The sequence below is a fragment of the Rhinolophus hipposideros genome (assembly GCF_964194185.1).
Source record: "Rhinolophus hipposideros genome assembly, chromosome: 4".
NCBI lineage: Eukaryota > Metazoa > Chordata > Mammalia > Chiroptera > Rhinolophidae > Rhinolophus > Rhinolophus hipposideros.
This window is the reverse complement of record NC_138050.1, coordinates 59,917,453-59,931,281: the sequence shown is the minus strand read 5'-3', so window position 1 is coordinate 59,931,281 and position 13,829 is coordinate 59,917,453. Positions and strand designations below refer to the sequence as shown.

General features: G+C 39.8%; 1 protein-coding gene and 1 long non-coding RNA gene across 2 annotated transcripts; one reads left to right on the top strand and one right to left on the bottom strand.

Annotated features, from left to right (window-relative positions):
• Positions 1–2,802: 2,802 nt before the first annotated feature.
• On the bottom strand, positions 2,803–9,716 carry METTL21C (methyltransferase 21C, AARS1 lysine; the record flags this gene model as incomplete). The annotated part of the gene is made up of 4 exons (XM_081046142.1): positions 2,803–3,197; positions 4,234–4,351; positions 6,497–6,648; positions 9,587–9,716. 4 exons carry the CDS (start codon positions 9,714–9,716, stop codon positions 2,803–2,805), a joined length of 795 nt encoding a protein of 264 aa, XP_080902268.1.
• Positions 7,267–13,279, top strand: LOC308496628. Its single transcript, XR_013993205.1, has 3 exons — positions 7,267–7,343; positions 8,081–8,256; positions 9,485–13,279. It is a non-coding gene; the product is annotated as an uncharacterized lncRNA (long non-coding RNA).
• Positions 13,280–13,829: the final 550 nt, after the last annotated feature.

The window sequence follows — 13,829 nt, the reverse complement described above, 5'->3', positions numbered from 1 at the left end:
GTCTTTTTATCAGATGCATGTTTCGCAAATAATTTCTTCAGTGTGTTTCTAAATGGTGTCTTTTGAAGAGCAAAATTTTAATTTCAATAAGGCCCGATTTAACGTTTTTTTTTCATGTATGGGTTGTGGTTGTCATGTCTTATCTAAGATATCTTTGTCTAAACTAAGTAACAAAGATTTTGTCCTATGTTTTGTCCAGAAGTTTTACAGTTTTTATAGTTTCAACTCATTTATTTAGGTCTGTCATTCATTTCGATTTCATTCTTGCATATGATAGGGAAGATGCAAGGTGAATTGTTTTTCATATGGTAATCAGTTTATTCTACACCACTGGTTTAAAAGACTATACTTTCCCTCATTGAGTTACCTTGGCCCCTTTGTTAAGAATCAACTGACCATATATGCACAAGGCTATTTCTGGACTCTCCTCTGTTCCATTGACCTATATGTCTATCCTTATGCAGATATCAATTGATGTGCTTTATAGTACGCAGTGTTTTCTAGATGGACTCATCTTTACCACCCTTGCTCACTAACAGAGAAGAAACATAAGTATTATATAATTGAGTAGAATCTGGAGTCACCAGGTGAATATCCTGTGCTTGCCACACATTATCTAGACATAAAATACATCCTGCCATCCCCCATACTTTGGCTTTTGGGCCTGATCTTGTATGTTCCATATCCTAAGAGAGAGCATTGTGGAAGGTATGCTTAAGAGACGGAAATTAAAGGTTAGGCAAGCTTTGTGGGGGTGGGGGTGGGGGGTAGGTGCCACAATAATTTCCTCTACTTAATTTTTTTTAACCATTAGCTTCAAAATCTTGGAAGCTTCAAAATCTTACCATATAGAGCTTACTGTTAGTTTATGAATACACTATTATTTATCTTAAAAGATTGAAGAAATTCTAATCTTTATCCAGAGGGATTAAAAAGTATTTAAAAATGTTGATCACCATTAAATCTCAAATACCTTAGAGATTCATATTCTTAATAGGCAATATCAATAAAGGTGAAAATAAAGGCAACTACCTCTTTGGAATTATGTCTAGAATCCCCATTTGGTCTTTGAATTTATAGATATTTATATTAATTGCTTCACAGTTGGCTTTAAAGTTTAAGAAATAACTGGTTGCACATGGACATGCATATATGTGTATTAATACCAATGTTATTAGTATTAACAACTAATACTAATTGCTATCTTAATTATTACATCTTTAAAATACCTCTTGATTTCTTGAAAGCAGATGTTCCTACTAGGTTCTTCCTCAAGTGTGCCTTTACTCTTCTTGGACTTTTCATTTTTATATACTTTTAAAATCAGCTTGACAAGCTCCACAAGAATACATGCGACTGCAAGTAATCTGTTGATCAAGTTGGAGAAAATTGATATCTTTAAAATGGCTTTCAGTGCACAAATTTGGTGTCTTTTCATTTACTTTGGTTATCTTTAATTTGTCTCAGTACTGCCATAAGTTTGTGTAATGTTCTTGAATATCTTTTGTTAGATTTATTCCTAAGTATTTGATATTGCTATTGTAAGTGATCTCTTTATTTAAATTTTATCTTCTCACTATTTGTGGTTAGAATTTATAAATACATTTGGGCTTTGCATGTTGACATTTGGCAACCTTGTTAAACTCTTACAAATTTCAATTCCATTGTAAATCATCTACAGTTTCAGGGGTCAGCAAATTATGGCCTGTGGGCCAAATCCAACCCACAGTCTGTTTTTACATGGCCCACATGCTAAGAATGGTTCTTGCATTTTTATAAATGATTGTAAAAAAAAAAAAGCTACAGAAACAGCATGTGGCCTGCAAAGCCTAAAATATTTATTATCTGGCCCTTTACAAAGTAAGTTTGCCAACCTTGGCCTACATAAACAATCATGTCATCCATGAATAGTATACTGTTATTTCTACCATCCTAAATTTGCATGTTTTATTTCTTTCCTTTCTTTGACTACATTGGCTAAAATCTCCAGTATAATACTGAAGAGAAATGGCGGTAAGCTTTAATTTTAAGTTTTTTCTGTATTTCCAAGTAGAAGCTTTTAACATTTTATAATTGTGATGTTTGTTTTAGATTTTTTTTGTAGTCGTTCTTAGTTAGAATAAATAAAAATGCCATTGTTTCCTAATTTTCTAAGAAATGTTAATTAAAAAAAATAAAACAATGCAGAAATATAACTTGAAATGGCCCTAGGCAGTTGGCACAGAGGGAGAGTATTTGTAGATTAAATTCTCTTAAATTCCTAAGACAGCATCCATTTCCTCATTCTAGCACTGTTTCCACATTTTTCACTTTGAATCATTGTTAAGCCAATAGTTGTTTTCTATCACTCAATATCCTCTCCCTTTGTTATAGTTAAAATCCATGTAAGTAGATTCTTCAAATTAAGATATAAGGATCCTATCAAGCTTAGTTTCAAAAAGCATGTGACAGAAGTGTACTGACAAGTTTAAAACTTCTCTACAATAGAAATAACAAGGGGGAAATCCACTTGTTTATTAACTTATTCATTTGAAATTTATTAAACATTTAATTGAGACTTTGGAAGCCAGCAAAGCTATTTTACATTTTCATGTTATTTTTTACAGATATTTAGATTAACCAGGTAATCTGAAATAGGTTATTTTAGAAAGGTGCTGTGAAACTAAGTTCTGTTTATTCTAGGTGTACAAGTTGTTTTTATGCACTATCTTCTCACTCATAAAAGAAGTGTTTTACTGACAATACATTCTCTAACACTACTCAAAAGACACACCAGTTTTTTGAAAAGGCATTTTGTTTAATTTAATCCCACTTTCGTGTTCCTTTAAAAATTTTAACTGTTGACTCTGGAAATTCAGCCAAGAATGTTGTATCAAAAACTTGCTTGAATTTTTCTAAAAATTCGTAATCAGCGCTGAATCTGAACTTGTTTGCCCAAAGTAACACCGTCCCTGGCTGGCAGAAGTACTCCATGGTGGTGAGCAGCTTGTCCAGGAAGTAATGGTGGTAGACCACATCCGAGGCCAGAATATAATCATAATAAAAAGTTGACTTGGGGAATTTCTGTTCCAGGCCTTCTCCCCATACCAGCTCCCTCACTTCAGGCAGATGTGTGGTACAGTTCAGTGTGTTCTTTAAAAGGTTGTATTGAAGGTTTCCTAGGACATCAGGCATATCCGTTGCTGTGACTTGAGCTCCTGAGAAAGAAAGAGAAAACGTGTAATAATTACCTGGAAACATATGGGCAGTCACAGGGGACATATACACTCGAGGAGAAAGAAAAGAAATAGAACTGGGCTTCTCAACTTTGGTCCTTTTGACATATAGGCTGGATAAATTTGACGTGATTCTGGCTGGATAAGTCTTGTGGGAGGCCCTGCCCCGTGCACTGTAAGGTATTTGGCGGCATCTGTAGTCTCCATCCCTTTAATACCAGTAGCACTTCCAAGTCATGACAGTCAAAAGTGTCTCCAGACATTGCCAAATGTCCTCTGTGGGGCAAAGTCACCTTTGGTTGAGAACCACTGACACAGAATAATGCTCCTGTCTTTTAAGAAACTATAAGTTAAACAGTGGTGCAATATTGGGAGATTTCAGGATAATTAGCTAAACATACCAAGGTGCTTAGCATCACCTTAATATGATATATAATGTTTCTTCTTCTGAAATAGTATTTAGCTGAAGATTTTGTTTTTCTCTTGTATGAAGAAATCAGTACCCAGTTTCCTTTCCACAAAGGATGCTCTATTTTGTGTGACTCTCCTCTTTATCTAAATTCATGCAATTAATTTTAGGCATTTTAAAGCTAGTGACAATGGTTCACAAAATAGATCACCATATTTCCAGATTGGTTTTAAAAGAAGAACTGTAATAGTGTAGGCAGACGTATGCCCGATTTGTACCCACGTTTTGCCTAGTGGCCAAGAACTTACAACCTGCCCTTGGGATATAAATCTGTCTTCACTTGAACCCCTCCAGAATTTCAAGTTCATCACATGGTAATCAGTGGACTGGGCAAGTTCCTTAACCTCTCTAAGACACAATTTATCTTATCTCTGGGGATAACAGTAGTAATTCTAGTTCAGGACACGGGGGGGGGGGGGGGGGAATTCAATGGGTGAAATCACGGCCAATGACCTAAACCACAGCCTGTCATACAGTAAGCACTCATTATCATTGTTGCCACAGTAAAGGTCTTTTGAAACAAGATCAGGAATAAACAAATAAACAAACCTAAAATACTGGCCACAGTGGAAACAAGGCCTGGTCCAGCACCAATTTCAAGTATTTTAGCATCTTGGAGATTCAATTCCTCTGTATGTTTCTCCAAATACTGACACAAAGCCATCGCCTAAAAAAAATTCACGTTTGTCACTTAGGCATTGGAGCATTGGAAACCAGTAGCAACCCCAATCCCCACCCCAGGTTAAATACTATAAGACATATTATTAATAGTTTCAGTTTATTGGAGGGTTCATAAGAATCAAAATATACATTTAATGCCATATTTAGACCTCGAATATGAAAATTACTTAAGAGGTTCCCTAAGAAACACTTAGATGATCAGAACAGCACTTCCCACACTTCAGTGTGCACACAGGTCACGTGTGGCCTGCTTCAGGATGCACATCGTGTCGTCGTAGGTCTGGGTGGATGGCTCAAGACTGCACTTCTAACAAGCCACCAGGTGACGGTCTAGGGACCACACTTTGAGTAGTAGCAAGGAGACATTAAAAAATATACATGTGAATAACTTAAGATAGATTTTCATGTAGAAAATCAGGCGTCCCTTGAGAATATAAAGGATAATTATTTGCTATGTGGGCGTTTCAATATTAGGAAGACAGTGTCACCAGGAGCCATAAGAGTATATGCTTTGAGAGGCTTTCTGAAGAGATGGCTGGCTGTAGGCTTCCTTCTTCAAGTGTCCTGCCCTGTGAGAGGCTGGCCCCATTGGGGTGCTATCTGGGGAAAAAGCTTTTCCCAGGAACGGATACATCTTTTGACATTGCGAACATCCCCCACCCCTTCTTAGCCCTATTAGCAGACTCCTAAAGTGAGCTCTTTCACAGAAAGCTGCATTTGAAATCACACAAGACAAGGGTATGTTCCCACTTTATATAAACTCTTCTTATGCAGCTTTTAGGGACTTCAGGTCCCAAGAGAGGCCAGGGTTTTGTGTGTGAAAGACTGAGGCCTTATTGAGAATGAAATAGTCCAGGTAATCTTTTTCTATTCCTCATCTTTGATACCTTGTCTATAGTTGTCTATTTGCCAAATATAATAGGAAGCCATGTAGTAGTTTGGTGATTTTCAAATTTGTTGTTAAGCCAAAGAAAAGCTTTCATTTGAAGAAAATCATGCTTATATGCATAAGGGGTAAAAATCAAGCTTCCTTGGTTGGGGGAAGGGTGAGGGGTGGAGCTATAAGAGCTCCTGGTCTGCCTTTCCCCTTTTCCGCCCTCCTCCTGCTCCCCCTTTCGCTTGCCACCAGTACCCCAGATCTCCCGGAGGGGCTCCACAGAACCTCTGTAATCCTGACTAAATGGATTTGTGGTGCCTGGACCATCGGTCTGTATCACCTGGGAGTATCTAAGCTCCCCCCAAACCTCCCCAGACCTCCTGAATCAGAACCTGCATTTTAACAAGGTCCCCGTATGATTCATATGCATGCTAACAACTGTGCGGTTCTGATCTGGAGCCCCCTCTAAGCACAGGCTGATAACCTCTGCAGTGAAAAGAACAACAGCAGTGCTGGCGTCCCAGGCCACTGTCCCTGCCTGGTTCTGCACCATGCCCCCGGTGGAATAGCTTTACCAAATCAGTGAACTTTTCCTCATGGTTTACCAATTCATTAATATTAATGGATAATACTATATTAACAATTACAGCGAACATGACCGTAGGTGTAGCACTTCACTGAACTCTCACAACCATCTCGGGAACTTGACATTACCACTGTCCCCTGCTTTAAATATGGAAATGAAGGTAAATGGAGGTGACGTGAACATCTGTTAAAACCTGAACAGCAGGTTTTCTGGCTCTAAATTCGGAGTGTTTCCCCCTTTTCAGCGCCATCCTCTAGGGGCTGTTCAGGGAGAACACGAGATGAAGGAATGCTTCCTAACCGCTTCTACTGGAAGATCCACAATGTAAAATGGAAATGAATGCCCCAAGGTTTTGTGGGAGTGACCCAAAGGTAATATGTGCTGCAAAGTCCAAACTCTAAAATCCGATTTTTTTCTCAACAATTCAAGTTTGTAGTAATGTAAACAATATGTTTCATGATAGCATAGAAGAAAATCAGTGCTTCTGGGAGACAGGCTGTGTATTTGTGGAACCCAAGCATACCAACCCACACCCCTGGGGGGCCAACAATTGACCCTCAGTTGGAGAAGCGAAGAATATTAAAGCACTTGGCAAACTGCGTAAGGCAACACAGAGTATTATTATTGTCCCCAGAAATCCTGCCGTCCCAGCATCACAGTTCTCTCACCCCTGGCCACACCACCGCTCCATAGCTCTCTATTGATTCTTGCATGACAATCTCCTTGCCTGCAAACACATAATTCTCCTGAGTGTAGCTGGCATAATTTGTAGGCACAAATTTCTGGAGGCTATGAAGAGATGGTTCTATCTTGTTAAAATCTGTAGGGCAGAAAATAAAACAGGTTTCATGATTTGTTGATCCAGTGCAAATATACACTTGGTGTACCTGGTAAGATGGGAACAGGTTGAGAATTCTTTCCACACAAGGGTCAATGCAATCATTGACCATGGCTGCAGACTGGCACAAAACGGAATGATAACGGGGTGACAGGGACATGAAATACAGATGTGACATTTTTATCATATGATGAAATGCCAAAGGCTTCCCTGGGTCCTTTGCTGTATTTAGGAGGGGACAGAAAAGGTGTGGATCCATCCCCATACTCTGTTTTGATGACAGGAGAAAGCTAAATGGCACAAATGAGCTGTCTGTGTAAGGAGGGCCTAGGCAAACACGGACCTGACTATTTTTAGGTCTTGAAGTAATATTCCCACGTGTTGGCTGGAGAGTGTTTCTTAAATCCTTCCTAAATCTGCTCGTCAAAAGGTACAGGTCACCCAAAGATGAGCCAGCCCCACAGTCTGGAGGGGAGGGAGTGTTGTCAGATGAGCTCTGGCTATTAAGTTACTACTGCTTCAAATACTTTTTTTATACTCATGACCCACTCTAGCAGCTCTCAAATATCATATAAAACAAGAAGAAAAGAGCATCTGCTTGGAGGAGGACGTGAATAGAGTTGGAGGATGGCAGCTCTTTAAAGAAACCTAATCAGGAGTCTACCCCTGAGAGGCAGGTAGGAAAGGCTATTCCAGCTTTCACTGGTTTCCACATGAAGTAGAACACTTCTGTGCTGGTTTGAAAACCATTTGTCACAGGTTCACAGGAAGAAGAGTACAGAAACTTGGAGTAAGCATTTAGAAGTTTTACAACAATTTAACCATGCCTGGTGAATCTAATTACAAACAAACAAAAATGGGGCTTGTATCTTGCATGTCTTTGTAGTTTCATTTTGTTTTTCTAGAAATTCAATTTGTTGTATTTTACAAAAAATAGTATCAGTATGTGGCCGGTGGGAAATGGTCTTTGAGCCTAGCTTGAGTGAAGTGACTGTAAATAGCATCACGGATGTCCACGGCTCTTCAGAGCACTGCTGCTGGCCACAGGTTCTGATTTAGTGTGTTCCACCCCTGGGAAGAGAACTCTCTGACCTGAACAAAAAAAGGGAGCTTACGGAGACCTGGAACTGCACTGAGTATGCCACAACTTGCTAATAAAGAGTGGCCAACCCCAAGTACCTTGCTTGGGGTTGTGGGGAGGTTGTAGGGAAGGGAAAGAGATGTATGGCCTCCCCTACCTCTTCTTAGGGAAGGCATCTAACTGACATCTAACCACACCAACCCAATATCCACGAATAACCAGAGGCCCTGCCTTCTCTCATAGGGCTGGTAGGCTAACTCAGTTCTGTTTCAGAGATGATAAGAAGGCCGAGCAAGGCTGCAGGAGCCGATAAATGTTTGCCCACCATTTTAGGGTAAGAGGAAGAAATCCTGATTTGTAGGATTTGAGATTCCCAAAGTGTAAGCACTCCGACCCTGGTGATTTTAACTACCAGGGAGATGTCAGTGGGCAAAGACGTGGAGCAGCACACCATCATGGAGTATTTCTACCATCCGGATACAACGGCCTCAAGAGCCTCAAGAGCATAGGTAATTGTCAAATGTAGTAAAATAATTCTTGATGAATCTTGAGTACTTATTACTTTGTTTTTTCATACACCTTTGCCTTTTACATAATCTCTTTAATTACAAGTTTGTAGAACTTGGACTTCAAAAATGGCTCTGTTTACTAACCAGCTCACAAAATTCCTGAAATTCAGGAGCTGGTAAAGGCCAGTTGGTACAAGGAGTCGGTACAGGGCTGTGCTCCTTTTCTCAAAGGTTCTCATCAGTGGAGCACCTACTAAGAGCAGCCAGACCGTCAAGGACTCATGTCAGCTTCCGCAGGCTTCCCTCCTCCACCATCCCCCGCTACGGTCCAGACTGTCCCTTCTCTCCTTCCTTCCACATATCACCAGCTGGGGAACCTCGGGGCTGTAGGAAAAATCAGTGGGCTGCTTTTGAATGGCTCATCATTTCACAGGTTAATAAGCTGATGGTTATCCTTTCCCAATTAACTTTGTAAAAAAAGTGGACATATAAATATTCTCCCATGAGACCCTTTTATGTTCTACAAAGATAGAAATTTATGTTTATTGCACATTAAATATTTTCTCATTGTATCTATGCTAGCCCGATAGTCCCTTTTAGAGGGACCAGGTTTTAGAGCTAGAGTTGTATTTTTATATAAACAGTTTAGTAAAAATCAATAACATCCTGGTTTAGTAGAATTGGAACATCATTTCACCATGTTACGTGATTGTAAATGTTTTAAATGCTATGTCTTGGCTTTTATGACATTATTTGGTACACCTATTATTTATTAACTCCTGAGTCCCCATCTAGAAATGCAATCCTAATGGTTACATTGTCCTGATGGGAAAATACACTTTGCTTTACAAGGATCCACTGTATGACATAGTTACCAGGAATACATTTTGGTGAAAAGCAGAAAAAAATTTAGATTTCATTTCTTTTTAAAAGTTCTTGTTACAAAAAAAATACCATCTTAGATTTATATACAAGATAAAACAAATTTGTGGAGTTTGATAAGTACAGAACATAAAAAATAGAGATTACTTTTAATGCTATGCTTATGTTTGTATGAAGTCATTTTTCTACTTAGCTACATTGAAGGAACAATCTAGATGGATGTTGATTAGAGTTATTATAGTGATCACTTTGCAATATATGCAAATATCAAATCATTACATTGTACACCTGAAACTAAAATAATGTTATATGTTAATTATATCTCAATAAAAAATTTTAAATCTAGAATTAAAAGGAAATGGAAATTCTTGTCACTGAAGTTAACTGGAAAATACCATCACCAGGAAAACAACTGAGAAGGTGTTAAGGTGATAAAAAAGGATGTTACCTCCTGAGGGTCCACTGGTGCCATCTTTCCGGAGAGTCTTTTCCTCCTCAGCCTCTAACCAGCCATCTGGAGAGCGTGGTCCTTCCACCAAGTGCTTGGGCCGCTGCTCGGAGCTCAGACACACGTCCATAAGCAGAGCGGCTGGAGAGGAGAAAACTGGACAAGACTCAAGTTGCTTAGCCCCAGGCTGTTTGGCTTTCCCAGACGCTCTAAAAGGTTCAGCTTATCACCTATAGTATCTGTTGATCCGAAAAGAATACCTGCTTTGTAACTTAGTTTCCTGGGCGAGCAAAGCAACCACCCGGAATGCTGCCACCCTGGTTTTGCAGAGCAAAGTGGAGGGAGACGACGAAATATAACCAAACCTATTCTGTACATGAAGAAAAGCAAAAACAGAGCAATTATAGCCAAGGGACAGGCATGACATTGCTGGGATCTAAAATATATTTCTGAATATTCAGCTTTTGAAACTGAATTGTAATAAAGAAAACCTGGTGCAGCAGTATGACCATTAGGAATACCTTGTGGATTAAGGAGTAAATGACATCATGGTTGAGAAGCCAGGACTTGGAGCAAACACAGGGCTCTCTTTTTTCATCTGAGGCTTTATTGCAAGACAGTAGAAAACTGCGGGCTGAGAGCCAGAAGCCTGCTTTGGCTCCCTGCTCCAGCGCTTTGCATTCACTTAATCCCGCCTTGCCATTTCATCACCAGCCAAAAGGGGATAATAATATCTGCCTAGCTCCCAGGGCTGTGGCAAAAAACAGGAGAGCAAAAGTGATCAGCAGAGCACAGGAAAACTCCGTGATTCAGAAAAAGTGGACCTAGCTGTTGGGATCTTTGATCAGAATCAAAGTAACGACACCTCACACTGCTGCAGGACGGACTTACACTGTTGCCAAGCACCATTCTAGTGCTTTACATGGATGGATTCATCTAATCCTTACAACAAATCCTGTAAAGTAGACGCGGTTATTATGCCTCTTCTCGGATGAGTGATATTCAGTCAAGGAGAGGTTTAAAAGCAGCCCAAGAGCCCCCAGCTGGCCAGGGGCAGAGCCAGGAGTCAAACCCAGGAGCTCCAGCTGCAGAATCGGTCTCCCTGGTCTCAAGGTGGAACACAGCTTTCGTTGTGTTGCTTCAGCCCTGGGTTTCCTGACCTAGTTTGCCCTGAAATTACTTATAACGTTTACAGTGACATTTTCTAGTATTTTCTACAAACTCTAAATGGTTTTTCTTGTTTTTGTTTGCCATTTTGAGTTTATTTTTCACACACACGAGTTGCCCCATCATATTGTTTCAGCCAACTGCAGGTAACAACTAGCCACACCAAGTCACACCGTGACTAACAAGTTGAGCGAAAAACCACTGGGAAACCCAGCCATTCAGGCATTGGCTTACTCCAGCGGGCAAACAATATGCAAGAAAGAACGCCAGCCCCTGCCGCTAATGTAAACCCATCCCACACTTGGAGAAGCTGCATGTCCCTCACAGTAATGGATTCCAAACAAACGGATTGCTGTGAAAGTAACTTAACATTGTCATTGGCTCTAGAATCAAATAAGCAAATATTTATCCCCAAACCAGCCAACAGTGCTGTACCAGTCTGTGCTTCACAGGAGAAGTGTTTTTTTCTTGAAGATACTTACTTGCTCCTTCTTTGCAACTTCCCCACAACTCCAGGAAGTTCCCCCCAAAAGACAGCCGTCTGGTGGCTTATGAGGCCACAGAGCCTCTCCAGTGAGGAAGTCCGGCTATGGTGAGGAGCCTGCGTTTGAATCTTGGCTCTGCCAGGTACTAATTTGTTGGAAATATAGGTAATGGTGACATCTACCTCGGGTGGTAGTTGTGAGAATTAAGAGAGGTAATTATGTAAAAACTTACACTGGGACATCTCCTGTGATTATCATCTCTGAAGCGAGATAGTTATGCAATGCAGCACTCTACACGGAAGACCCTCACCCAGCACCATGGGATTCTGCACGTTAACTCTAAGACGTTTCTTCAGTTTGCACGCAAGCAAAGGAGAACTATTTTCAAATAACAGGTGATACTACTCCTTGTGAAATACAATGACTCCCTCCCCCATTATTGTAGTTGACATGAGAAATTAATTTTCCCCAAACAGCTGTATAGCTGTGCACTGAAAAACAACCTAGAACACAACTGCAGTAATCTGCCTAGTTCGTTACATCATATGATATGTATCATATGTTAGTACTTAATAAAGAATTAGGAAGTTTAAAAAATGATTCCTTGTTAGTACCCTCTAAATAACTTTCAACTGTTAGTTTAAACATATCTTTACCTTATGTAGATGAAGAGATCTGAGATTTCCGTGTACCTTTTAATCCCCCATGTTTTATATATATCTGCACCTGAAAGGATTAGCATTTTATGAACAAAAGCCAGCCAGTGGAAGTTCAAGTTATTTAGGGTAGCATTACCCACTAGTGCTCAGACACATTACTTTGCTAGAACTTTCTCTCTCTCTCCTTTCTCTCTCTCCCCCCTCTCAATTGTAATTTCTCTCTCTCTCAATTCTAACTCTCTCTCTCTCTCTCTCTCTCTCTCTCTCTCTCTCTCTCTCTCTCTCACACACACACACACACACACACACACACACAAAATCCTTGCACCATGAAACAATCACCCTCAAAAGATCCAGAAAATCACTCCAGCAGAGCAGAGACTGTCCTCTGGTATCCAGTTGCTGTGATGTAGTTTGAAATGTGGACTTATATTTCACTTTAAAAAGAATTGGGGGTTGGGTAGTTGGGGTTTTAAGGACCTGCAAACTTTGTGCTTGTTAGCCAAACTCCCATGGCTGAAGGAAGGGGCATGCCTGCCACAGACTCTGTCCTGGACCCTGATTCTAGCACCCAGAAACAACATAAGACTCTACCAAGAGGAAGGGAAATCTTTCGCGAGGAAGACATGAGAACAATCTGTCCATAAGAGACAAGAAGAGTCAAAGGCTTAAAGTCACATAAGAGGAATTTAATTGGGGCAGCAGTGAATAGGAAGTCAGAAAAATTCTTCCCAGAAAAAAGGCCAGTATTTATAATTTATTTCATTGAAATAAGGGACAGTTCAAAGGGAAAGAGGAAGAGTATGTGCTCATTTGGGAAACCTGGAAACCCTTAAAATAGAATATTGTAAATTAAAGCCTCGGGCAAATGTGTACTAACTAATCACTCACATTTATGAAGGACTATGTTTAACCACTGAACTAAATGAATGGTGATTTAGCCTGAGTATGTATAAGAGTCTATTTTATTATTACTATTATTTTACTCAACGTTGGTACTTTCTTCTCTCCTGTCGCTCTTCTTTCCTTTATGCTCATTTCTTTTAACTCGGGATCTTCATCTGGATGTGCTAGTCCCATGACTCTTAGGTCCCTTCCCCACTCCATTAAATGAAGGAAATGACTTAGAGTTTTTCCGAAATCTGTCATTCTAATGCTTTTCTTATCCCCCAAATTATCCAGCTCTATGATTCTGCCTTATTTCCGCCAGGTGTCATCATCTTTATAAGAAATAGCAAAAATATGGTCATCATTACAACTTTGAAAATAACTTTTAAAAACTGAATGCAATGTATATGAATATATGTGTGTACATTTATACACACACACAAACACACACATACATACTTTCATCCTATGAGCTTTAAAATGGAATAAAGGACAAATAAGAAAAAATTTTAAATCTCCTTTGATCCCCCTATCTGGAGAAATAAGCCTGACTAATATTTCCTGGTATCAATTTCTAGGCTTTTTTTAAAAATGAACTTTATAAAGCTATTTTACTGGATAGTAACATAGTTACTCTTTGACCTAGTATGGAATATCCTATTATTTTAAGAGTTTCTTTTTAATACTTTCTTTAGAAACCGTCTTTTCGGTAGCTGCTTTAAGAAGGAAATCAAAACTCCATTGCCTGGAACTGGAGTAAGTTAGGTCCGAGGTTCCTAAATATTGGACGGTAGACAAGCCACTTCAGAATTACCTGGAAGCTTTAAAATACATAGACTCAAGGCCCTTGGAAATTCCTGTTCAACGGTCAGAAACAGACTAGACGTTTGAACTCGCAGTCTGACAACTGTTCCCTGTGTGTCTGCAGCATTTAGCACATAGTCGACGTCAATCTATAGGGGAGGGGAAACAGGAGTTGTGTTCACATAGTTGAAGTGCCATCCCATGAAGGGGGATTAGGCCTTCTGCATGGCCCTGGAGGGC